Here is a 26,525-nt window from a genome sequence, read left to right as displayed (position 1 = left end):
TTGCTATTTGATTATGTATCATCACTCTGCACCTGAGCTTCATAATCCTCTATTTCTTCCAATATTATTTGATCTATATTTACTCTTTACAAAATGTAGAATAATGGCAACGCTTATAAAGAAGTTTCTTTGGGGAATTTATTGAATTATCCTTCCATCGACATGGAGAAGGGCTTTGTCCAGCCTGTGTTAACATGTAATGTAAGCTCATCCTTCTCAAGCCTTCAAACTTTGTTCTACTATAGATTTGGATAGGCATCATTTCCTCCACTGTTGTTTACTTTGGTGTTTACATCTGATTGGATGTTTGCAACAACTACCAGTTTTAAATTGTAGTTGTAAAAATATGTTCCTTATGCAGAACAGATCCATTTATTTTCTTATATAATTGTGAAACATGTTACATGTCTCCTTGTTTCTCTTTCAGAGTCATATCTCTTATGCCAGGCAGAACTTTAGGGAAGATAGTGAGCCAAACCATCTTGAAGAAAGTGAGATGAACCCAAGGTCATGTCTTGATGAAGATAGTGAGTTGAAGCTACTCACCAGCAGCCGTGAGACAACCTCTGTGTAGTTGCTGCCTCAATTAGTTTGACTTCTTCAGTCTCCACTTAAAGTGGAAAGGCTTGCTTTAGCTTAGCTCCAACTTGATGTCAATGATGCAAAGAAGATCTCAGAGGACTGCCTTGCAGGCTTTGGTGCTATACAACTAGGGATAGAGCATCTATCGTTGACACAACTAAGGTCTCATCAGCTTGTTCGGCTGCTTGCGGTGCACGTCCAGGCCAGGCCTAATGCCTTCTAAAGTGCTCTCGGTTTTGTATATTCTTTTGTCAGCGCATTTATATGCACTGGTGGCGACCTTTGATGCCCAATATATGTAATCCGTGGTCACGTTGCGCTTTATTATCACCTGTGGCGAACTTTGATGCCCAGTGGATGTAATATATCGTAATTTCTTTATTGTATAGTCTAGGTTTATTCTTAGTTGATATGCTGTAATTTAGGCCGGAAGCTTCAATGGATCTCAATGTTGTCGGTCTTCAGGCCGGCCCGTAACTCACTATATATGGGCCAAAACGTGGGCCTATAATCATCTTGGGCCATTAGCAGCTCTAAACGTATAGTAGTTTTCCGCCTTTAAGAGGCCGAGTAAAGTTCTGGCGGTTGGGCCAGAGAATACCATGGGCTTTTAACAAGCTAAAAACTAGATTGGGCTAGCGTTGAGCCGAAAAATTCACGGGCCAATACAGGCCAAAACTGCCTAAGGCCCATGTTTGGCCAAATAGAATGAGTCGTTAACAAGCCAAAATATATCTCGGGCCCTGTTTGGCCCATAAAATTATGGACGTTAAGCAGGCCAGTATCAACGCGGGCCGTAGGCCCAACGGTGTCACGTGCCATTAACAGATGGGCTGTAAGCAGGCCGGATTCAACGTGGGATGTAATTAGGCCAACTGTTACACGGGCCATTAACAGACCTGTAGGCTAGTTTGGCTGAAATATATCCACGAAGACTATGAGCCGTTAAGAGGCCTGAAGTTACTTTGGACAAGAAATAACCCAGTTTCTGCCTGGGCCATTAAATGGCCTAAAGTGAAACCGGGCCGACAACGTCCCAAATGCACCACGGGCCGCTAACAGGCCAAAACTATTATGGGGCCGAACTGGTAAACGGGCATTTAACAGGCTGAAATACAAACCCGACTTAGAATGGGCCCAAAAGAACAGTGGCCTATTAACGGGCCTGCTACCTCTTGAGCACTGCGTTGGATTTCCCCGAAGAGGAGAGGATGATGCAGCAAAGTAGCGTAAGTATTTCCCTCAGTTTTTGAGAACCAAGGTATCAATCTAGTAGGAGACCACACACAAGTCCCTCGTACCTACACAAAACGATAGCAACTCGCAACCAACGCTTAGGGGTTGTCAATCCCTTCACGGTCACTTACGAGAAAGGTGAGAAAGGGCAATGCACGGTACCGAAGAGGCTAGCAAAGGCGGAAAGGTGAGAGTGCGTATAATCCATGGACTCAACATTAGTCAAAAGAACTCATATACTTGTTGCAAAAATTTAGAAGTCATCAAAAATTCAAATACTACGCACATGCTCCTAGGGGGATAGATTGGTAGGAAAAGACCATCGCTCGTCCCCGACCGCCACTCATAAGGATGCACAAGCCAGGTACACTTCATGTTTCAAATTTGTTACACAACTTTAACCATACATGCATGCTACGGGATTTGCTAACTTCAACACAAGTATTTCTCAAATTCATAATCACCCAACTAGCACGACTTTGATATTATCACCTCCATATCTCAAAACAATTAGCAAGCATCAAACTTATCTTAGTATTCAATTCACTCAAAAGAAAGTTTCACATATCTTGAATACCAAGTATATTAACATTAAGCAAATTACCATGCTATTAACGACTCTCAAAATAATCTAAGTGAAGCATGAGAGATCAAGTTTCTTTAAAACAAATCCACCACCGTACTCTAAAAGATCTAAGTGAAGCACTAGAGTAAAAATTATCACGCTCAAAAAGATATAAGTGAAGCACTATGAGCAAAAGTATCAAGCTCAAAAGATATAAGTGAAGCGCATAGAGTATTCTAACAATTTTCAATTCATGTATGGCTCTCTCAAAAGGTGTGTACAACAAGGATCATTGTGGTAAACTAACAAGCAAAGACGCAAATAATACAAGACGCTCCAAGCAAAACACATATCATGTTGGTGAATAAAAATATAGCTCCAAGTAAATTACCGATGGAAGCGTACGAAAGAGGGGATGCCTTCCGGGGCATCCCCAAGCTTAGGCTCTTGCTACTCCTTGTTCCATAATCCATCAAAAGAGTTCACCCAAACCTTGAAGACTTCACAACACAAAACTCAACAGAAATCTCGTGAGCTCCGTTAGAGAAAGAAAACAAAAGACTATTTCAAGGTACTATAATGAACTCATTCTTTATTTATATTGGTGTTAAACCTACTGTATTCCAACTTCTCTATGGTTCATAAACTATTTTACTAGCCATAGATTCATCAAAATAAGCAAACAACACACGAAAAACAGAATCTGTCAAAAACAGAACAGTCTATAGTAATCTGTAACTAACGCAAACTTCTGGAACTCTAAAAATTCTACCAAAATAGGAAGTTCTAGACAATTTGTTTATTGCTCAGAAGCAAAAAGAATCAACGCAAAAGTACGTTCCTGTAATTTATCATAATTATATTCGTGCATACAAAGTTTCTATTTTTCGGCAGAATCAAATCAACTATCATCGTAGGTTATCCTATAGGTCCTACTTGGCACAAACACTAACTAAAACATAAAACCACATCCAAACAGAAGGTAGATGGATTATTTATTCCTAAACAGAAGCAAAAACAAAAAACACAAAATAAAATTGGGTTGCCTCCCAACAAGCGCTATGGTTTAACGCCCCTAGCTAGGCATAAAAGCAAGGATAGATCTAGGTATTGCCATCTTTGGTAGGCAATCCATAAGTGGCTCTCATGATAGATTAATATGGTAATTTTACTTTCTTTATAGGGAAGTGTTCCATACCATTCTTTAAGGGAAATTGGAATCTAATATTCCCTTCCTTCATATCAATAATTGCACCAATCGTTCTAAGGAAAGGTCTACCAAGAATAATAGGACATGAAGGATTGCAATCTATATCAAGAACGATAAAATCTACGGGCGCATAATTCCTATTTGCAATAATAAGAACATCATTAATTCTTCCCATAGGCTTTTTAATAGTGGAATCCGCAAGATGCAAGTTTAGAGAGCAATCATCAAAATCACGGAAATCTAGCAAATCACATAAAGTTTTGGGAATAGTAGAGACACTAGCACCCAAATCACATAAAGCATGAAACTCAAAGTCCTTAATTTTAATTTTAATAGTAGGTTCCCACTCATCATAGAGTTTTCTAGGGATAGAAACTTTCATCTCAAGTTTTTCTTCATAAGATTGCATCAAGGAATCAACAATGTGTTCGGTAAAGGCCTTATTTTGACTATAAGCATGAGGAGATTCTAACACGGATTGCAACAAGGAAATACAACCAATCAAAGAGCAATTTTCCTAATTAAATTCCTTGAGATCCAAAATAGTTGGTTTAGCAACATCACGATTTCTATTTATTTCAATCCCACTTTCATCAATTTCATCATCAAGATCTAGAAACTCCGAATTCTTAGAACGCCTTCTAGGTAAAGGAAGATAATCTTCAGATTCATCAAGATTCATATTGCAAAACAAAGATTTAATGGGGGACACATCAACAACTTTTAGATCTTCATCTTGATTTTCATAGGAATTCGGTTTAGCGGCCATCTTATTGACTAAGGTAGCTTGCATATCCGAAATTTCAGCGGTCATCTCTTCAAGACGAGCAATTTGGGCCCTTATACCATCAAATTCTCTAGACATATCATCGAGTTCTTTATTCATAAAGCTCATAAAACTTTTTTGTTCCTTAAGTTCATTCCTAAAGAAATTATTGTGCTCAAATTGCAAAACCATAAATTTTCTAACATTGCTTTCGATCTCCTCAAGCCTTTTAAAGTGAAGGTCACCAAATCTAGGTAGAGCCATCACAGCAAATAGGCAAACTAACACACGAGCTAAAAAAAGGGAGAGGAAAAAGGCAACGGAAAGAGAGGAGGAGATTGGGAAAGAGAGGGCGAATAAAACGGCAAGGGTGAAGTGGGGGAGAGGAAAATGAGAGGCAAATGGCAAATAATGTAATGCGAGAGATAGGGATTGTGATGGGTACTTGGTATGTTGACTTTTGCGTAAGCCTCCCCGGCAACGGCGCTAGAAATTCTTCTTGCTACCTCTTGAGCACCGCGTTGCATTTCCCCGAAGAGGAGAGGATGATGCAGCAAAGTAGCGTAAGTATTTCCCTCAGTTTTTGAGAACCAAGATATCAATCCAGTAGGAGACCACACACAAGTCCCTCGTACCTACACAAAACGATAGCAACTCGCAACCAATGCTTAGGGGTTGTCAATCCCTTCACGGTCACTTACGAGAGTGAGATCTGATAGAGATAATATTTTTGGTATTTTTGATAGATAGATGCAAAGTAAAAAGTAAAAGCAAAGTAAAAACAAGGCAAGTAAATAAAGTGATATAGATTGATATGATGAGAATAGACCCGGGGGGCATAGGTTTCACTAGTGGCTTCTCTCAAGAGCATAAGTATTCTATGGTGGGTGAACAAATTACTGTTGAGCAATTGACAGAACTGAGCATAGTTATGAGTATATCTAGGCAATGATCATGTATATAGGCATCATGTCCAAAACAAGTAGATCAAAATGATTCTGCATCTACTACTATTACTCCACTCATCGAGCGCTATCCAGCATGCATCTAGAGTATTAAGTTAAAAACAGAGTAACGCCGTAAGCAAGATGACATGATGTAGAGGGATAAATTCATGCAAAATGATAAAAACCCCGTCTTGTTATCCTTGATGGCAACAATACAATACATGCCTTGCTGCCCCTTCTGTCACTGGGTAGGGACACCGCAAGATTGAACCCAAAGCCATGCACTTCTCCCATTGCAGGAACTACCAATCTAGTTGGCCAAACCAAACGGATAATTCGAAGAGACTTGCAAAGATAACTCAATCATACATAAAAGAATTCAGAGAAGAATCAAATATTTTCCATAGATAATACTGGATCATAAACCCACAATTCATCAGTCTCAACAAACACACCGCAAAAAGAAGATTACATCGAATAGATCTCCACGAGAGAGGGGGAGAACATTGTATTGAGATCCAAAAAGAGAGAAGAAGCCATCTAGCTACTAGCTATGGACCCAAAGGTCTGAAGTAAACTACTCACACTTCATCGGAGGGGCTATGGTGATGATGTAGAAGCCCTCCGTGGTGGATGCCCCCTCCGGCGGAGCTCCGGAACAGGCCCCAAGATGGGATCTCGTGGATACAGAAGGTTGCGGCGGTGGAATTAGGTTTTTGGCTCCTGTTCTGATCGTTCGGGGATACGTAGGTATATATAGGAGGAAGGAGTACGTCGGTGGAGCTCCGAGGGGCCCACGAGGTAGGGGCGCGCCCAGGGGGCGCGCCCTCCACCCTCGTGACCTCCTCGGAAGCTTCTTGGAGTAGGGTCCAAGTCTTCTGGATCACGTTCGGTTGGAAAATCACGATCCCGAAGGTTTCATTCCGTTTGGACTCCGTCTAATATTCTGTTTCTTCGAAATACTGAAAAAGGCAAAAAACAGCAATTCTGGGCCGGGCCTCCGGTTAATAGGTTAGTCCCAAAAATAATATAAAAGTGGAAAATAAAGCCCAATATAGTCCAAAACAGTAGATAAAGTAGCATGGAGCAATCAAAAATTATAGATACGTTGGAGACGTATCAGGGCCTGATCTGATATGGGCCGTAATTTGGCCCAAAACACGACAGGCTTTGAATGGGCCCGATCTTATATGGGCCTCAATTTGACCCAAACGTGGCAGGCTGTTAACGGGCCAGCCCACTAGTGTCTGAAAAAATATGGTGGGCCTTTAGCTGGGCCGGCCTTTTTACCTTAAATGGGCCAGTATTGGGCTGTGCCATGTGTTGACATATCGTAGGCGTATTCCGTCCATTGTAGGGATGACATTTGTCCCAACGATGAGCTGACACGTGCATTATCCGGCGAATGAGAATTTTACATGTGGAAAATCCCCATTGGTCGGGGTTCTTAACGGGTTATCCGATCCAAACCGGAACCTGATAGCTTAACAGCGACCCGTTACGGTGGATGCCACGTGTCGGTTACCCTTGACGAAAGCACTTCTATGACACGCGATTTATCGTCATGGAAGTGGACACTTCCATGATGATAATTCTGATAATGGCATGGAACACTTCTACGACAGCACGGGTATGACTATCTTGATTCTGTCATAAAATTATCATGGATGTACATGCATGACAGAAAACGTGACCCACTGTGACAAACATGTATCATCACGAAAGTGTTTCTTTAGCGGTTGATGCCCTCGCCAAGCTAAATGCTGCGGACAAAGGTCAACAAGGAGGGGTGAGTCTGCTGCAATCGTGCGCGGGGGAGACAAATGATGCAGAGAGGAAGGAGAAAGTGGATGCGAGGCGGAGGATCAACGGATGTGTGTGTCCGCATCTTATGGTTCGCGAGCGACCGATCTTCTGTTTGGATCAGTCGACCGATGTAGGGTCCAAAGGGCATCTCCAAGGCGGACCCATAAACCTCCCGCAACCGTCCGAGCCGCGTTGTCGATACCGCCGAAGCCATCCAATGTGGTCCTGTATCGGTCCACGGGGCGGCCCGGACGTGATTTCTCCCGCAAAACGGAGACAAAAGTGGGGGGTGCGGGAGAGCGGACACACCAAACGTACGAATCCGACACCCCAGGCCCACCCAAAACCCTTCCCCGGCCCCGCGACCCCATCCTCTTCATTTTTGTCCTTCCTTCTTTCTCTGTTGCTGTCGTCGCCGCTCCACCACCCCGACCACCACACCACACCCCTACCGGAAATCTGCTTCTCCGTCACTTCCAGTGATCCAGCAGGGCTCCCTGCCGCTTCTTCTCCTTCTCCGTTCAACCCCCTGTCCTTCGATCGCCCCGCCAAGTACCATCCTCTACCGTGCTCGACAACTGTTCGATGAATCACCGGAGCTGAAAACAGTTGTCCCTTCTATGTAGCAATGGATTCCAATTTGGAGCACATATACGAGCGGTATGTTGAGTCGTCCGACAACTCATCAGACGATGAGTACTCCGATGAGATGGCGATGATGCGGGCGGTTCGTGAAGATGCAGAGCGTGCGGAGGAGCATGTTCTCAATTTCAAGAGCTCGGTCAAGGGTCATATAGTGCTCAACTGCAATAGGGTGCACGGGCATTTGACACTGATGGCCGACTACTTTGCCCCCGATGCACTATTCGCTGACCATTTTCGCCGGCATTTTTGGATGCGCTAGATTGTCTTTGATCGTTTGTACCATGGCCGGTCCTATGATGACTACTTCATCCTGAAGAAGGACGTCGTGGGAACAATTGGATTCTCTGGTTACCAGAAGTCCACGGGGGCACTTCGGATGCTTTCATATGGCGCGGTCACTGATTCGTGGGACGAGTACTTATGGATGTTTGAGAGCACATGCGGAGATGCCATGATCATGTTTGCAACTGCCATGGTCGAGGTGTTCGGACCTCATTACCTGATAGAACCAATTGTGGCAGACACTGCTGACAATCTCAGAAGCAAGAGAGTGGCACTTCATGCATTGGAAATGGAAGAACTGCTCGAAGGCTTTATGAGGGCAATATCAAGGTCATGTTAAGAAGCCCACCATCATTCTTTAATCAGTTGCATCACAAGATCTTTGGATTTGACACGCTTTCTTTGGCATATACCCGGGTCTCACAATGACATAAATGTGCTGCAACGATCATCGTTGTTTACGAGGCTAACTGAATGAAAAGCTCATCCTTGCCACTATATAATCAATGGACATGAGTACAAGATGGGCTACTATCTGGTTGACACTATCTATCCTCCATGGGTTACCTTTGTCAGCACCATCACAAATCCAGTTGGCCAGAAAAAAGGCTCACTTTGCTCAAAGTCAAGAAGCAACAAGAAAGGATGTCGAGAGGGCATTTGGAGTTCTTCAGGCCCGTTTTGCAGTTGTTCGTGGACCTGCAAAACAATGGGATCCGGAGACCTCGTGGGAGGTGGTGACATGTTGTATGATTATGCACAACATGATCGTCGAGGATGAGGGTGACGATATTGCCGCAACTCTGAAATTTGAGAACATGGGTGATCCTATCCAACTTCCTGACCAGAATCCGGTCACATTTGAGGAGTTTATTCAAATGCATCAACAAATTCGACATTGACCAACTCACGGGCAGCTGAAGGGAGATCTGATTGAGCATCTCTGGGCGGTGAAAGGGGACAACAATGTTGGGATGTAATATTTGAACTTTTTTAAAATTTAAACTTGTGTTGCATGCGGCTATTTGAACGTGTGTACCCTTTGCATGCGACTACTTGATCATACAGACTAGAAAAAAACTTAAAAGGTCGGATGTATGCCGCTACGGTTGGATGCCATTCTTTTGCATCCTTGTCTATGAAGTGGTCCCTCTATTCGTGAACAGAGAAAATTTGCGGGTTGCGATTGGAGTTGCCTTTTGGTTTAGCCATCGGCTATGGTTGGGATCGACCAAAAGTTTCCGATTTTGAGTTTTAGCTACTGATTCTCTCTGTTACCTGAAACCCCCAAAAACGGGCGTCAGTCATGTCTGCCCTCCCACCCCAGCTACCGGGAACGTGAGTCGCCGGAAAGCATAGGCGACGGTCCATGCCGAACCCTACCGCCGATCACGTCAACTCACCGTGGACACTGGCCATCCGCGCTGCCGCAGACCAGGGCCTCCCGCGCCGCGCCATTGCGCTCTACCTATCGTCCTTCCGCTCCGGCGCCGCCCACCGCCCCTGCCCCTTCGCCCTCGCGGCCGTCCTCAAGTCCGTCTCCCGCCTCCCCGCCCATACTGTGGCCACGGCTGCCGCTTCCTTCCACGCTCATATTCTTCGCCTAGGCCTCCTCGCGCACCCGTACCCACACGCCGCGCTTGCCAACCTCTATTCCCGCGACCCCGTCGCTGCGCGCAGCCTGCTCGACGAAACGCCTCCCTCGGGAGCACGGGCGCCGCATTCCCTACTCGTTTCCCGGAACTCACTGCTCGCCTCACTTCTCCGCTCCGGGGACCTCTCTGCCGCGCGCGCTCTGTTCGACCAGATGCCCGTGAGGGACATTGTGTCATGGAACTCCATGGTCGCGGGCCTCGCCAAGGCTGGTCGCCTCGACAGCGCCATCGAGCTCTTCGACCAGATGCCTGAGCGGAACGCCGCGTCCTGGAATGCCGTCATTTGTGGGCTCATCGCCCATGGCCACCTGACTCGAGCGAGGGAGATGTTCGAGCAGATGCCTGTCAGGAGCAACATCTCCTGGATCACGATGATCTCCGGGTATGCCAAGGCTGGCGACGTTCAGGCTGCTGCTGGCCTGTTTGAACGGATGGAGAACAAGAATGATCTTTATGCGTGGAATGTGATGATTACATGCTATGCACAAAATGGCTGTGCGAGGGAGGCGATTGGAGTTTTCAACCGGATGCTCAAGCCTCATGTCTGTGTTCTGCCCAATGAGAAAACTTTCTCATCTGTCATCTCCGCTTGCTCCCAGCTAGGGAACTTGAGGTTTGGGCTGTGGGTTAAGAGCTTCATGGGGTCTCTGGGAATTGAACTGGATGATCACTTGCGCACCGCCCTCGTGGATTTGTACACCAAGAGTGGGCGGATTGATAGCGCTTTTGATTTGTTCAAAGGCCTGAGGACAAGAGACGTGGTATCTTACAGTGCAATGATTGTGGGCTGCGGGATGAATGGCAAGTTAAACGAAGCTATAGGTTTATTCAAGGAGATGTCTGACGCAAATATTCGTCCTAATGCAGTGAGCTTTGTGGGATTGTTGTCTGCATACAACCATGCTGGGCTAGTGGAAGAAGCTCGAGCTTGTTTTGCTTCCATGTCAAGCAAATATAAGATTAGACCTTCAACGGAACACTACACCATCATGGTAGATCTCCTTGGGCGTAGCGGGAAGTTGGATGAAGCGTTTCAGCTGATCAGGCAGATGCCGATGCAACCACATGCTAGCGTTTGGGGTGCTTTGCTTCTTTCTTGCAGGTTGCATAACAATGTTGAGCTTGGGGAGGTCGTTGCTTCCAAGTGCTTTGAACAGGCGCCTGGAGAGAGTGGATATTACATACTGTTGGGGAACATATATGCACAAGCAAACAAATGGGACAAGCTTAAGAGGTTAAGGAAGACAATGAAGGAAAGAGGCTTGAGTAAGATGCCTGGGAGTAGTTGGGTGCTGGCTGAATAGATACGTTTTACTGATCTTAGTCATTTTGATAAATTTGGTCAGTCGATAACTCAACCTATAGCTCCTCAAATTTTAGGGTGATCGTTGGCTCCATTGCTCAGTTATTTACCATCTTTCCTGACTTCTCATGTAGGTTCAGGTAATACTGGATTCAATTGATTATTCTTGCTCTGGATTGGGCAGTTTGATGTGTTTATGTTGGTATCTGAGAAATTCCAATCATTACTAAGGAGGTACATTATGGTCTGTATCCATCACCTTTCACACCTTTCACTCAATTCATGTATCTTCCTTAATATCCTTCACAGTTGTACACTAGCTATGTGACTTGTGATTTAGATAGTTGAGACTAATGTTTGCGTCTCCATAAATAGCTGTTGACGACGAAGTCCATATTTCTCAAAAGTTGCTTTCTGGTATGTAGAAGAACAACTGTTGTCAAGGTATGGGCACATTGCCCTTCTATCAGAATTTTGTTGTCATGCAACATCTATGTATAAATTGTACGGTTAGGATTACAGGTCACAATATATTTAAAATAAAAACAAATTAAAGATCACTTATAAATGGATGAAATGGAATCTTCTGCGAGGCTTTCACCACTACTTAGCCTTCTTATAATGTCATTTACTCTCTCGTCACTCGTCAGGAGTGATTTCTGGAGAAGGTATATGCATAATGCTGTAAGCTGCAACCATGACAGTGTCCTCTCCACTTATTCGTGCCAAAAGAGGTGCTTACCGGCAACAGCACCTGGCAAGTACATTGTTAGAGCATATTACTGCTTTGGTCTAATATTTCCATCTCGGTCAAATTGTATACAATTAGTAATCAGCTGAAGGGCACTCACGAAGTGAAAAGCGGGCTGGCATTTTCTTGATCGACTCGTGCGCTTTATTTTCAGGCACTGAGTTAAGGTACTCCCTCCGTTTTTGTTTACTCCGCATATTAGGTTTGTATAAAGACAAACTTTAAATACTTTCAACAAGTTTGTAGAAAAGTATATTAACATATACACCACCAAATCAATACCATTGGATTCATCATTGCATATATTTTCACATCATATAAATTTGTTACTGTAAATGTTCATATTGTTTTCTACAAACTTGGTCAAACTTTATAAAGTTTAACTTCAGTCAAAACTGCGGAGTAAATAAAAATGGAGGGAGTATGATTTTTGTAACTTCTTATAACAGATTCTAAGTTTGTGAATGTGGAAAGCCCCAAGTGTGTACATAGTCTCTCTTAAATCCTTCTTAGTTCCCATGTCAGGACATACTTCCCATAGACGGTTTTTGTTGTTGCAAAATTGTTTGTCGTAAGTCGAATTGCATATTTGTTTATGAAAAATTATTGCCTAATAAAATTCTGCAGCTGTGTGTTCTTAGCGTATGGTTGGAAAAAAGGTTCAAAATACGTGCCACCCTCGGCAAATTGTTCTCGCACTTTGATTGACGATACTATTTTTTTTTTGAAAACTACCAGCAATTGCTGGCCTTTTATATTATGAGGCAGGGAGCAGTATTTACATCACCGTTTGCATGGTCTTAAGGAATAAAGGTCAGAGGAAAGGAAGAGTGATAGGGCCTAGAAAACCCTAAAGAGCGGGGTGACACTATTTCACGTCGGGTCCCCAAAGGGGTGCAGCATGCATCTCGCTCCCGTCAGTCGCGGGGATTCCAGGGCTCGTCTGACGGCTTGAAGGATGGCCGGAGGCGCAGCGATCTTCTTCTGGAACACTGTGCGGTTGTGCTCGAGCCATAGCTCCCATGAGATGAGGATGGTGATAGACCTGATTCCTTTCTGATGCTTAGCTGGTGTGGCATTCAGGATATGGGACCAATACACCTCCGAGCGGTCACCTTCAGGCCAAGTGCTTGGGCCGAGGGCGGAGCAGCCGCACCAGCCTGCTGCCGTGCTCCAGACCTGTCGCGCATCCGGACAGTGCCATAGTAGATGAACAGAGGTTTCTAAGTTTCGAACACAGAGCGGGCAGAAATAGTCGTTCTGCCACCCTCATCGCTGCAGTCTGTCCGCGCACCACAGCCTGTCCAGCATCAGCAATCAGGTGAAGAATTTGCAGCGTGGTGGAGCCCAGGCCTTCCAGAACATGGTGGCATAATTGGAGTCTATCCTACCGGCGAACTGCAGTCTATACGCTGCCGCCGCGCTGTAGCTGCCGGAGGCAGTTGTCTTCCAGGTAATACTATCCGGCACATCCGGCTTTGACGATACTATGACCAAAGAACAACACCTTAGAAGAGGTTATTTATTTCTGGTCATTTTGTTGGTACAGGGTATTTGCAGTGAGTGAGATATGGTGTTATCTCTGATGGTGATATTTGCTTGGCCTATGAACTATGGTGACATATTCGATCAAATATTGCACTTTGTCGCGGGAAACCACGGCCACCTATGGGACCAGGACAGCCCCTTGCTGGTTCGGCGGGGGGAGTCGCGTTGCACAAAGAGCAGACCAACGTGGGGCAGCGCGACAGAGATCATGCGGGCAGTTTTACCGAGGTTCGGGCCTCCGGGAGGCGTAAAACCCTACTCCTGCTTTGGTGGATTGATGGTAGAAATGTGGTGATGGTGCGTAATACAGTTGCCCGGCAGGGGTTGCCTCAGGGCAACAACGACTACACGTACGGGGGTGCGAGTGATCTAACTTTCCAACCCCTCTAACTGTTGCAATGGGCCTCCTTTTATAGGTAAATTAGTGATTAGACACTGATATGATAGCAAATAGTGCTATCATACCTAACTCTGCAGGCTGACAGTGTGCATTTAATGCACCACTTAGCGTCACGTCGTTGGTTGCCCGACATGGCTTGCCGGGCTATCTTGCCAGCTCCACGCCTGCTTGCTTGACACGTCATGGGACGGGTGTCGTCTGTGGGTTCTCTTGGTGGGAAGTGGCCGCCATGTGGCGAATGGCTGCCACTTAATCACTCTGTGGCTTGACACCGCACTGATCAACGACGCGAGTCGTGGTGGAGCGGTCGGTGGGGCGATCTGGCCTCCGCAGGTCCCGGCAGGCCCTGCCGCGACACCTTGGTCATCTTCTTCTGAGGGTGGCCTCACCCCTTGCCGGGCTCGCCTACCCGGCAAGGGAGGCTTCTTTCCTGCCGATACCTTGTTCTTCTGGCTTGGTCTTGGTCCCTCTGGTCTGCTTGTTAGTTCTTTGAGTCTCTTGATCCCTTGTTCATCTTGGTCTGATGCTTCAATCTTGATCTTGTGCCTGTGCACAGTTAGGGCGACAGGCCCAGAGTCTGTTGCACCGACACACTTGTTTGAAAATGTAATGGTTCAGTGCTTGAACTGTTTCGACCCTGTGTGCTAATTTTTCGAGACTGGACACCTTCGAATGTGCTGAGATTGCAAAGAAAACGAAGAGCTTTATTGCCTTGGCGCAATAACATCACTGCATGGTTGTCAGTGTTTGTATGGTACTCCCTCTGTTTTGATATAATCATATAGACATGCATGTTTATAAGACTGAACTTTGACAAACAATTACTCCAACCATATGTGGAGTCGTGGACAGCGTGCTACAAAGTTGATATCATTATATTTGTATCCATAAATAAATAAATTATACTGTTATTTTTTTGCACAAACAAAAAACTTTTCATTTGTCTCAGTTTTGTAGTATGCGAACTAACCTACGTACAGATAGTTAATCCAAGGTGAGATTTTCTCTGTTGACTGAGACGTAGAGAGACTACAATAAGGTCAACTAAGAAGAAAAAATCTAGTCAGTTTTACAAATTTATTCATATACTACCTGTATATCTAAAGAATGTGCACCATGTTGTAATAACGTGTTCTTGTAGTGCGAAAGATATACTGGTTTTTGTTAGTAGGATTTTGTTAGCAAATTAAGCGTAGAATCTCCACTTATCCTAAGAGCATCTCTCTTAATCCCCCAAGCATTTCTACTCTTTACCGAACACCAAGCGGCGCGTTTTCTGTCTGTGCCCTTGAAGGAGATAAATACAACCCAACTTTAAAATACGCACGTTACGGTCACTGAATACGATGGAACGTGAATATACAATCATTGTAGCGCGTATGCAGTGCGTATAGGCCTAGTTTGACAAACTGTTGACCGACATGTAGTGGTCTCTCATTTGGCCAATGATTCATGGAGGGTTTTTTTGTAAAAGAACCAAAATCCCCAATCCCTAACTCGCGGCGCCCCTCTCAAATCCCTAACCCCCTCGCCCCCTCCGCCTTTGTCGCTCTGCTCTGCCACCATCGTCGCCGCCGTCGAATCGGGCAGAGCCCGACATATCCAATCTAGCCGGCAGCTAGTTCTACTCTGCCGCTTTCCCCCGCAAGCTCTGGCGGTCATGTCTGCCGCAAGCTCGTCCTTCTCTGTTGTCCGCCGATGGGGGTTGGCGCTGCCGTTGAGCCGCTGCGGAGGCTGCAAGGAGAAGGTGCGCATGTTTGTCTCCACCACTGAGAAGCACGACGGGTGGGTCTTCTACAAGTGCAAAAATCATGGGGTTAGTGCTTCGATTCATCTGCTTTGCATGGATTTGTTATGTTTTGGATCCAAAGATTGAAGTTTTTGACCTTGGCATGTCTTTTTGGGATAGGTGAGTTGTGAGTTCTGGCATTGGGAATTGGAGTCCGTCGAGTACCTCATTGAGAATCAGTATCTGGTCGGCGATGTCGTTGTGGATGCTATTGGTATCGCTGTGGATGCTATTGGTATGGCTGAGGAACGCAGGAAGGAACTTCTGAAAGCACAAGAGCTTACCTACATGAATGGATCAACCAGCTGGACCAAGAAGTTTGTGGAGAGAGAGAGAGAGAGAGTGGCAATGTCATGACTAGGCAGCAAGTTGCTGCACTGCTGAAGCTTGAGACAGAGCTGGTGATGCTCATGAAGTTGTTGCTTGCTGTTGTGCTGATGTTAGGTGTTGCTGCATTAGTGGTATTCATGGTGAAGAAGTGAAGATGTTGAAGATGAGCTGCATTGGTGATGCCAGGTTCATTTTGGGAGTCTGAAGTGATGTTAGTAGTGGTGGCAGTCCTAGTTCATGTGGTGGCAGTCCTAGTTATTTTGGTTATGTGTCATGTAATGGCGTCAATGTTGAACTGGAAAATGCTATGTTGAACCATGTTTAGTTTGGTTTAGTCTGATGTAATGGTGTGAAAGTTCAAGTGACAATGCTATGGTCAACCCTGTGTTATCTTTGATGAATATGCAGTTTTTATATCATCCCTTCTGAGTGTGTGATCACTTGTTTTGTCTTATTGAAAGGTAGTGCTGGCCTAAATTGATCAAATGGCAAAATTGATCAAAATGGATCACTTGTTTTGGTTTTGTCATATTGAAAGGCAGTGCTGGCCTAGTTTGGTTTGTTACAATGTAAGGCAGTGCTGCCCAAAATTGTATTCAGCACAAGTGGCAAATATGACCAAATTTGCATCCATCATTAGAAGTGCATCAAAACTTGACAGACATAATGCCAAACTTGACAGACATAATGCCAAACTGACATGACAATTTGCATCCATCAATACAGTTGCATCAAAACTTGACACTAGATAACCAAACTGACATGATAACCAAATAAGTCTTGCCCATCATCCACATACAAAAGAAAGTAGCCTTGTTTCTTACAGGAGATTGTTGCAGTCACCTACTAGAAAAAGACCCCTCCATCACCTACTAGAAAAAGACCATCTCTAGATCCCTCCACATAGCAGGTGTTTGCAAATTCTGTTGCCTTCTCAACCTTCTTCCTGATCTTTGGGCATATATCACCAAGTCATTTATCTGACTCCATCTGCTTGTTGTAATGCCTTGTCATAAGCTGCCTATAAATCCTATCAACAATGGTAAGGATTGGTCGCTCCCTAGCCTCCAAAATGTACCTGCATTGAACATGTTGATCACATTAGGTTGCAGCAAGCACTACTATATCACTCATATGTAGTTATGTACAGGTACATCATAAATGTTGATCATAGAAGATGGTCTTACCTGTTGAATACTTCACAAATGTTGTTAAGCAAGATGTCACATTTTGGCAAGTCACTCTGGAAAGCTTTAACCCAAATTTCAGGCTCTAACTCATGCAACCAGTTATGGGCATCTTCATTGAGAATCTTCATTTCCCGCATACTCTGCTCATACAGCTGCACTATGTTGCTCCTAGCTATCTTCCACAGTTGATTCTTCAAGACATCACCCTTGAAAGACTACTGAAAGTTTTGCCACATGTGCCTAACACAAAACCTATGTTATGACTCAGGGAACAATTCTTCAACTGCATTGATTAGCCCCTTTTGTTTGTCTGACATAATTATCCAAGGTTTAGTGTTTATGATGCCTAGATCTCTTTTAAGTGTGTCAAGAAACCATGTCCAGTTAGGGGTGTCCTCCACTTCAACCACATCACTTGAAATTGGAAAAATGCAGTTATTTGGATCTACCCCAAGAGCTACAAGCAGTTGACCTCTGTATCTAGTCTTAATGTGACAACCATCAAGAAAGATGACAGGTCTGCAACCTTCTAAAAATCCTCTCTTGCATGCATCTAGGCACATGTACAACTTACTGAACCTTCCATTATCAAGGGAGACATAGAAAGATGAGCGAGGGTTGCTTCTCCTTACATCATGTGCATAATTCCAGAGAAGCTTATACTGCCCTTCTTCATCACCATAAATAATTTTCATAGCCATTCTCCTTGCCTTCTGGAGTTTCATCCTACCAGCTGTCATGTGCCATTCCTTCTGAACAACCCTAGAGAAATTCATCAAGTTCACATCTTGATCAGCCCTAAAGCTCTCTAAGTACTTCAGTGCTAGGAATTTAGATGTGAAAGCCCTAATCTTCCACTTCTTGTTGCATGTGTGCTCATGCACATATCTCTTCACCATGAATGCCTTTGTCCTGTTGTCATATGATGCCCACAAATACCATGTGCATTCATCATCACACTTCGCTTTAACTCTTTTCCTATCATTGACTGGCAGCTTGATATCAACTCTGTTTTGGCAGGAGTACGCTTTAATTGATGTCCTCAGTAGTTCTACACTCTTAAAGACTTGGCCTACATGGAATTTTGGCCTGTGTAGATCCTCTGGTCTGAAAGTTTTGAACTTCAAGTGTAACTCTTCATCATCTGAATCAGGTGCCCACAAATCTTCACCTTCAGACAAGTCTTCATCTGGATTATACTTCTGTTTGCCTTTGTCTTGAGCTTTAGTTTGGACTTGATTTCCTTTCTGCTTTCCTCTCTCATTTGATTTGTTCTCCTGTTTCTGTTTTCGTTCATCCTCATCTACATTATCTGCATACAAGTCATCATCATCATTGCCAATCTCATTGTCACTGTCCACAATTAGACCAGGGTCATAATCCTCATCATCTATGTCACTAACTGCATCATCTTCTTCCATTGCATAATTGATTTTGGTCTGCCTAGCACTCCTCCTCATTGATGTGCTTCCTACACCATCATGTGCTTGCATTTCATTATCATTGTGCTGACTTGGTTGTTGCATTGGCTCTGCTTCCTACATTTGATTACCCACACCTTGTTGTGTTGATGGCCTCCTTACAAACTCAAACTGATTCACATCCCCATCTTCATCAACATCAGGGAATAAAACCTGGAGAGGAATTGGTGCCCCTGTCCCTGGCTCTGCATCTGCCCCTACCTCTGTATGCTCTGTTTCTGCCTCAACCTCTTCAGTGTGTACACTACTACTGGGAACTCTCTTTGCAGGGCTCAAGACAGGAGACAGATGTGCTCTTGGATTGTGGACAACATCATCTTCATCTGGATTAGCCTGAAAGCTTTCATCATGATCCAGGTAGATGCTAAAGAAGTGGTGCCCAATATCAACAAACACCATCATTCTATCTGTCTGTTCATCATCACTCAGTTCCCTCAGACCATTAGTGCTGGGTGTAAGGATGGGGACACAGTAGAAAACCTTGAGCCTGCCAGCCATCTCATAGCCAATTTCCTCAACTAGGCTTTCAGTAAAAATTGGTAACCAAGTAACCTTCTCCACATGATCATACCAAATGGCACGGCCATTAACATAAGCATGGTTCCTTCCATGCCCAACAAAAAATCCACCAAGATTGATTTCCACAGAGAAATTGTTGCTTCGACGGCCTGAGACACCAACACATATACAACATACATCATAATCGACATGACATCTCCACATGAGCATCAATTTATTTGAACATCTAAAACCCTAAGCCCCAATTCTCGTAACCCCAAATCCCATGCCAAAACCCTAACAGAATCTGGCCTATCTAGCAACTACAACACATCTAGTAAGGCAATGCGGGCTGAAAAGGAGGGTTTTTCAACATCAAAACGCCAAAAAGCGGGATTCTTCAGTTTACGGGACTTACTGTACACGAGGGCTGCCGCCCCTTCTGCACGATGAACAGGGGACATTGTCGCCGCCTCCCACGGGTGGCGAAGGCGCGCGGCGGCGGCGCCTCCTCAACCACGCACGAAATCTGGCTGCCGCCTCCGTTGTACCGCCGATGATCGCCGGGGCGGCGTCGCCTATGCAACACCCCCTTTCTCTAACGACGAAGACGAACATGCGAGTTGAGTGGAGAAGGGATGAATGGGGGATGCGGTGATGCCTGAGGGCTTTTTTGCATATTTCCACAGGCACGCCTCCACGGTTCGCCACCTGTCCCCAACGAGCGGTCAACACGTGGAAGCACCGCATACGCGCTGTATTCAGTGACCGTAACGAGCGTATTTCAAAGTTAGGTCATGCTTTCGACGCAATTAAATGACCGTGGGTGTATTTATCTCCCCTTGAAGCCGCAGCCCCTCCCACGGCGAGTAGAGGCAACGCCGAGCGCGAAGCACGGTTGGTTCAGGCAGAACCTGGAAGCGCCCCCCGCGGAACCTCGATCTGAGCAGTGCGGACGCTGTCCCTGCTGGCTGCTGCAGCTGTGAGTGTTGGGAGGCGGAGGCGTGCGCGCCAGGTGTTCGACGAGGTGTCGCAACCATGTTAACGCCATTGCGCGTGTTGCTGCGGTGCCGTCGGCCGCCGATCCGCGCCGCCGCCACGTTCTTTACCAGCTCAGGAAGCGCACCCCTCGCGCCTCCTCCTGCGTCTGTGGAGTCCGCTGATGAGTCGGAGCAGGAGGGGTCGCTGGCGCAACGGGTGGAGCGGGCGGCGTCGGCGTGCGCGGCCATTCGGGGGTGGATGGCCGCCGGCCGCGCTGTGCATCGCGGCCACATCTTCCACGCCATCAACCGCCTCCGACGCCGCCGCCTCCATCGCACCGGACTCCAGGTGCCCCCCCCCCCCCCCCCCCCCCCCCCCCCCCTGTTCTTTTGTCTGTCTCGGACTCCTCGAGTCTTCCATTATTATGCCGCTCGTCGGTGTGAAGATGAACAGAGGATCCGAGGGATTTTCCTTTTTACTACTAGTACTGTTTTTTAGTCTGTTATAAGGAAGTAACACTCCATTTCGTTTGTTCCCCTACAGGTCATGGAATGGGTGATCAGAGAGAGACCCTACAAGCTGAGTGAGCTTGATTACTCCTATCTCCTAGAGTTCACAGCTAAAGTTCATGGCATTTCTGAAGCCGAGAGCCTCTTCCTCCGTATACCTCAAGAATTCCGGAATGAGCTGCTCTACAATAACCTTGTAATGGCTTGTTTGGAGCAGGGCTTGATTAAGCTTTCATATGGTTACATGAGGAAGATGAGGGAACTGTCCCTGCCAATTTCGCCGTATGTTTACAACCGCTTGATCATCCTCCATTCTTCTGAGGGGCGTCGGAAGACTATCTCCAAAATCCTCGCTCAGATGAAAGCCAGTAGAGTGACCCCCCACACCTCAACCTACAACATCTTACTGAAGATACAGGCCAATGAGCACAATATTGATGGAGTGGCGAGGGTGTTCAGTGATATGAAAAGAGCAAAGATTGAGCCAAATGAGATCACTTATGGCATTCTAGCAATTTCACATGCTGTAGCAAGGCTATATACTGTTTCCCAGACATACATAGAAGCCATCAAGAATTCTATGACAGGTACTAACTGGTCTACACAGGAAATTCTTCTTATCTTGTATGGGTACCTTGGAAAGGAACATGAGCTAAAGATGACGTGGAACCTCATGCAATGCCTTCCTCATATTCGATCCAAAAGCTTTACACTAGCAATTGAAGCATTTGGAAAGGTTGGCTGTGTTGAGCAGGCAGAAGAGATTTGGCGAGAGATCAAATCAACAAGGAAGCTAAAGCTTACAGAACAGTTCAATTCCATGTTATCAGTTTACTGCAGGCATGGCCTTGTGGATAAAGCAGCGGCCGTGTTCAAAGAAATGAGAGCAAGTGGTTGTCAACCGAATGCTATTACGTATCGCCACTTGGCATTGGGTTGCTTGAAAGCAGGTCTTGTGAAACAAGCTGTGAACACAATGGATATGGGAAAAAAGAAAGTTGTCACAAGGAAGGTGAAAAGTTCAACACCATGGTTGGAGACCACTCATTTATTGCTTGAAAATTTTGCAGAGATTGGTGACTTGGAAAATGCGAAGAAAGTTTTTGCAGAACTGAATGAATCAAAGTACTGTAGAAATTCCTTTGTGTATAATACCCTTCTAAAAGCTTATGTTAAGGCAAAAGTTTATGAGCCAGATTTTGTAAAGACGATGATTTTAAGAGGTGCAATGCCTGACGCCGAGACACATAGCCTTCTGAGACTGATTGAACAGTACAAGACATGATACTGTCCATGCAGTAACCAACTGCTGGGGCTTTGAAGGATTAGGATGAAAAGGAAACATCAGTGCTAAGTTGAGCCATTTCTTCTGCACGCAATGCATTCAATCGTCATTTGACTGTGGAAGTGGTACATGAACATGTGCACAATCCAATTGATGAAGTGCACCTTTCTTTTGGTATCCAAGCAGCTTGTCCAAAACTTTCATGGTCAAAATATCGAAACTGGTGTTTCCTTTGTGTATGAGTTGCATAAAACAATCAGCTAGGTCAACGAGTCTTTTGATAGAATGTAAAGTTTTTTTTATTGCCATTTTGATTTTGTTTCTGTAAACATTGCAGGAGATCTGCATTTCACTTAAAACTAGACTAGAAGGGTCCAAGGGAAATTACACCAGTCGCTGGACAAACACGTCCAAGAAAAATTACAAACTCAGCATTTTACAGTTACGGCGAGACTAGATAGACATGTTACACGTACTGAAGATATTGTACTACCCATAACAGTATTTGTAGCTCTCTATTGCTACTTTGTTCCCAGATGCTGGTCAGAAAATGAGCAATCATGTATTCATGTGCATATCCAGGAGCAGTCTGACATTCTTGCAGAGGTTTGCACATGGACAAGGTTTGAGAAGCTGGTGAATTCTATGAACTCTTTTTGACGCTGACCCATCCAACCATCTTGATCTCCAGAACTGCCAATGGTGATACTTTCGGACCTCACGGAATATCTGTGATATACTCTAGTGTTTCCTGTTGTTCGGTGTAATCAAATGACAATCCTGAAATGTAAATAGCAAATGTTCATCTGTTCAAACAAATTTGGTCATCTTTCAGTTTGCAGCAAAACGATGCTGGTTCTTTTTTTTTCTCAGAGGGAGACTGGTTCTTGATATGCAGGGGCAGACAATGTGCCCCATGAGATGCTCGACTAAAACTGGACAGCTGGTTGCTTGTTTGGGACAGAAGTAGAGTACTGCTGCCTGTTCCAAACATTGACAACCTATTTGTGTACTATCCACTTTATACAATGTCAAAACAGCTGGCTGCGGTGGCAAATCCAGAAGAACTTTTCATGTTTTGCAGGAGCTTAAAGGAAAAATATCTTCATCTTTTTTCGCGGTGACTTATACTGCAAATTACATTGGACCATCATTTCAGATCATGGGAAAAACAAAAAGATTTATCCAAGATCTGGATGCCAATCTTTGTGGACACTAGATCAAGTCATTAAGACAAGAGGAAACCTTAAAATAGAAAACAATGGTGCATTTGTTGCTACATTCATCAGTCTTGACAGTACAAAAGCTGTAGCTGAGGAAATTAACTATCTTCAAATTTCTAAACTAAGTAGTACCAAGAAACGTAATGGCATACACAGTACAGAGATAACAATTAACAATTCACTGAAAAATAAACAGATGCAATATCAGGGAAATTTATCCCCACATACATGCTAATAATTCCTTTTCCATGAAAAAGGTATACATGAGCAAAGCAATAGCATATACACTCCTACCTTATAATCTTGACTATGTTTTTGGAGCTTGACATGGTACAGACAAAGCATGATCTATATATGTTTTATTGGAGAAAATGGCAGCACCACTTTTACCTACTGCTGCTGCCTCCTCCTTGTTCTTCTTGTGGTTGTGGACTCCGAAGGTCTGGACCTCCTACTTTGGGCTGCCTGTCCCACTATAACAGCCAGGGTGCTAGAAGTCGATGCCTGCTCCATGGATGACGACTGCTGAGTAACTGCGGGTGCAGCATTAACGGAATTAGAAGATGGCAATCGGACCTGATTGCCACTCTCAGGGGCTGCGTTGCTTGCACGCAGCATTATTGGGGAGGGTGAAACAAGACTGTGTCTTTGCTGTCTCCGTACCCTAGCCCTTGACCGGGCTGCGGGAAGTACAGTCACCTCAACCCCGCCTGCAGGTGGAGCTGCCTGGCCTCTCACTATATCCTGGTTTTCTATCAACCGTCTCACCATGCTTGCAATGCCTCTTGGGTCTGGCATTTGCAGCTGCTGCCTCAAGCTCTCACTCCTGTTTGCGCGCGGTCTGGGAGGAACATCATTGCTGCAGGCATCCCGTTCACCACCTCCTCTTCCATATATTGGTGTGACATTTACTTCGAGCACCTCTCCCTTGCAAACAGGGCACTCAGAGTGGGCTGAATGTCCATGGAGCCACTGGTACAAGCATGGCCAGCAGAAGAGGTGGCCGCACGGTGTAACCACGGGCTCTTTAGCCGCTTCAAGGCAGATATTGCACTCGAAACTGGAGTTGCACCCACAGTTCCCGTCCTTCTTGACAGCACCAATTCCTGTCATCTTGCCATCACCATCGAGCTTCTGCCGCCTTGATGCATCTAGAGAGCTATGAGACCGCTGGATGGCTTGCGCCAGTCTTTCTGCTTCTGGGCTGGTCGCCCGGTGGTTGCGGTTCACTGACCCCGGCCGCACAATGCGGTGCTGTTCACTCACCTGGATCAACCTCTGCAGGCGGAGCTCAGGCGTCATGTCTTCAATTGCATTCACAGCCCCCATAGATTGCCTCATCACCCTCGTGCTCACCATCTCTGCTCCGGCTGCAGGAGTCACCAGAATAGGGTGAGAAAGCCTTTCCACCCATTCAAGGCGAACCCCTTCTAGCCCAGGAAGAGACAATGGCGCTGGCGGCGGTGGTGAGACATTGGCATCATGTGAGGACGCGTCGCGCACCACAGCCGGTTCACCAGCATCAAGAGCCTCTTCACTGTCCGTACTGAGGCCATCAAGCCAATCAAATAGCATCGGATCTATCAGCGATAGCTCCGGCGTGGAGAGCGCATTGGACGGCGAGTATACAACGGGCAGTGGCGGCATCTCCTCTGGTGCCGGTAGTACTGCAGGCTCATCCATTCTTGGAGATTCCGGAACCGGAATGGCCGAGGTGGCCGGCGGCGGGCAATCCATAGCTACACCCAGCCGACCTGGAGGCCGCGGCAATGGAGGGAGGCCCAGGTACAGGTTTAGATCCATCCGCCTCCTGTTCCCGCTTCCCTCCGCGGCCTCCTCCCCCGCCATCAAGGGCGGATCTAAATGGTGAGCCGGGTGTTAGAAGCTGTGAAGGTGAGCGGCGGGAATTGACTAATCGCTTCACGAAAACAAGGTCATACCTCAAAACCCAAAGGCCGCGGACGGGGTGCAGATAGCAGGAACGCGGATGTCCAGACGAGACGAGCAAGAACTGCAACGGCGATGGCAGCGAGGCGCGTAAGGCGATGGTCAGGACGAACAGGAAAAGAAGTTGGGAGAGTCGGTCGAGGGCTTTTGTCCACGGACGGCGAGCAGTTCTTGCGGCGCGAAATTGCTTGCTCCGGGTCCGGGAGCTTGCGGCGATCAGTGGGAGGGCGGATTTCGGCAGGGAGTCGATTGGATTTGGGGAGGAATCGGGCCGGTTTTGGGGCTGCTCGAGTGGATCGAACCGAGAAGAACGACGAACAGGGGGAGGGGAAGGAGAGGTTTTATTTTCGGCTTTTATCGCCCTCTTCCCTTCTTCTCCCGCTGTCTTCCCTCAACAAACTTGGCTGGAAGCCATTTTTATAGCACAATTGCATTTATTTTTGGTGGACAAGATTTGGAAGATTTTAATTGTATGTAAATTATGGATCCCCTCTTCATAAATACCCATGAATTATTTAAAATTTACGCTCAAAACAAAAAAAAACGATAATCCCCTCAAAACATTTTAGATCGTCGTTATATGTGTGGACTTATTAGATTACTTGCACGGATCGCAAATCAAACGCTCCACCCTTTAAAAAAAATATATAAGGTCTATATAGGAAACCTTTTAAAGTTTCACCAAGTACATGAAAATAGATTATTATTTATAATAATAATTGAATACCATATTTCATAGAAGCTCTATGGATATTGATATAATATTATAGCTATTGGTATTTTTCATAAACTTGACAATAATAATTGTTTTACACAGGTTAAAATATATAGCAAATAGGATTATGCTCTGAGAAGAAGAAATATAAACATCAACAATAACAATCTAAAATATCGTCAAGAAATAAATGTCGCAATCGTTGACCAGGCTCGTCGACAGCCATGTGCGAGTGGTGTGATTGCACTGTGCCTCAAAATCGTGGCGTCTCGAAAAACCTGAGAAATCAGTTCCCGGTCCATGAGAAAACCAGAAAAAATGTTCATGTCGGCTTGGGGCAGGCTGAACAGAAAGCAACAACCCAAGTCGCACAACTCACTAGAGGCCGCCCTATAAACTCGTGAAAGAACTGAATTAGGCCACAAAGCCCATAACAGGCACACAACATGTTTTCCAGTAGGATTTTTACGGGACGGCTCACAACCACGCCACCTCTCGTTCCCATTCTCTTGGCCTTTGCCCAAACAACACATACATTATGCACTTTTCCTCATTTGTTCATCTGCGAGTTACCTCGCGCATTGCCCCAAGCAACCTGGATCTACATGCTTGGGCACTTTATCCACACCATGCTCTCGTGTCTGTGCGATCTGCCATGCTGACAACTCTATGATGGGTTGAATCATAGAATCTTAATTGGTCATATGCATTTGCGGTTTGCTGTAACAATCTAGCACCTGCCAAACGCCAAGCGCAATCGATTGTCGTCGACATGAAGTCGAGCATCAGAGCATGAAGCACTTTTTACTTGTACCCAACGTCGACCTGACTTGCATTTGTATAGGGCCCCTACACACGAGTTAATGACCAAGGTCCCTTGC

At 45.5% G+C, this 26,525-nt stretch overlaps 3 protein-coding genes across 4 annotated transcripts; 2 read left to right on the top strand and 1 right to left on the bottom strand.

The window, feature by feature from the left end:
* Positions 1–9,302: 9,302 nt before the first annotated feature.
* On the top strand, positions 9,303–14,627 carry LOC123161344 (pentatricopeptide repeat-containing protein At4g22760). 2 transcript variants are annotated; one of them, XR_006480675.1, is made up of 3 exons: positions 9,303–11,035; positions 11,132–13,201; positions 13,298–14,626. XR_006480675.1 is itself a non-coding variant. In XM_044579184.1 (2 exons), the coding sequence occupies exon 1, from the start codon at positions 9,409–9,411 to the stop codon at positions 10,996–10,998; it is 1,590 nt and encodes a 529-aa protein (XP_044435119.1). In that variant the 5' UTR covers positions 9,303–9,408; the 3' UTR covers positions 10,999–11,035; positions 11,132–14,627. The 2 variants fall into 2 exon arrangements, 1 of the variants encoding a protein (XP_044435119.1); XM_044579184.1 differs by having other exon boundaries at positions 11,132–14,627.
* A 5,173-nt stretch (positions 14,628–19,800) lies between these two features.
* Positions 19,801–22,045, top strand: LOC123155861 (pentatricopeptide repeat-containing protein At1g07590, mitochondrial). The gene is made up of 2 exons (XM_044574006.1): positions 19,801–20,313; positions 20,509–22,045. The coding sequence occupies exons 1-2, from the start codon at positions 20,023–20,025 to the stop codon at positions 21,757–21,759; spliced, it is 1,542 nt and encodes a 513-aa protein (XP_044429941.1). The 5' UTR covers positions 19,801–20,022; the 3' UTR covers positions 21,760–22,045.
* A 1,126-nt stretch (positions 22,046–23,171) lies between these two features.
* LOC123155862 (uncharacterized) lies at positions 23,172–25,314 on the bottom strand. The gene is made up of 2 exons (XM_044574007.1): positions 24,923–25,314; positions 23,172–24,841 (listed from the first exon to the last, which is right to left on the bottom strand). The coding sequence occupies exon 2, from the start codon at positions 24,828–24,830 to the stop codon at positions 23,373–23,375; it is 1,458 nt and encodes a 485-aa protein (XP_044429942.1). The 5' UTR covers positions 24,831–24,841; positions 24,923–25,314; the 3' UTR covers positions 23,172–23,372.
* Between the last annotated feature and the right edge of the window lie 1,211 nt (positions 25,315–26,525).

Source organism: Triticum aestivum, chromosome 7B (genome assembly GCF_018294505.1).
Source record: "Triticum aestivum cultivar Chinese Spring chromosome 7B, IWGSC CS RefSeq v2.1, whole genome shotgun sequence".
NCBI classification, from domain to species: Eukaryota; Viridiplantae; Streptophyta; class Magnoliopsida; order Poales; family Poaceae; genus Triticum; species Triticum aestivum.
The sequence above is the reverse complement of the archived record's forward strand: the minus strand, read 5'-3'. Positions and strand labels throughout refer to the sequence as shown.

Excerpts from the sequence above, each read along its gene's own strand:
- LOC123155862 (XM_044574007.1), bottom strand. The coding sequence starts at position 24,830 with ATGGCGGGGGAGGAGGCCGCGGAGGGAAGCGGGAACAGGAGGCGGATG.
- LOC123155861 (XM_044574006.1), top strand. The coding sequence starts at position 20,023 with ATGTTAACGCCATTGCGCGTGTTGCTGCGGTGCCGTCGGCCGCCGATC. Across the intron at positions 20,314-20,508 it reads TCCATCGCACCGGACTCCAG|GTCATGGAATGGGTGATCAG; the intron begins GTGCCCCCCCCC and ends GTTCCCCTACAG.
- LOC123161344 (XM_044579184.1), top strand. The coding sequence starts at position 9,409 with ATGCCGAACCCTACCGCCGATCACGTCAACTCACCGTGGACACTGGCC.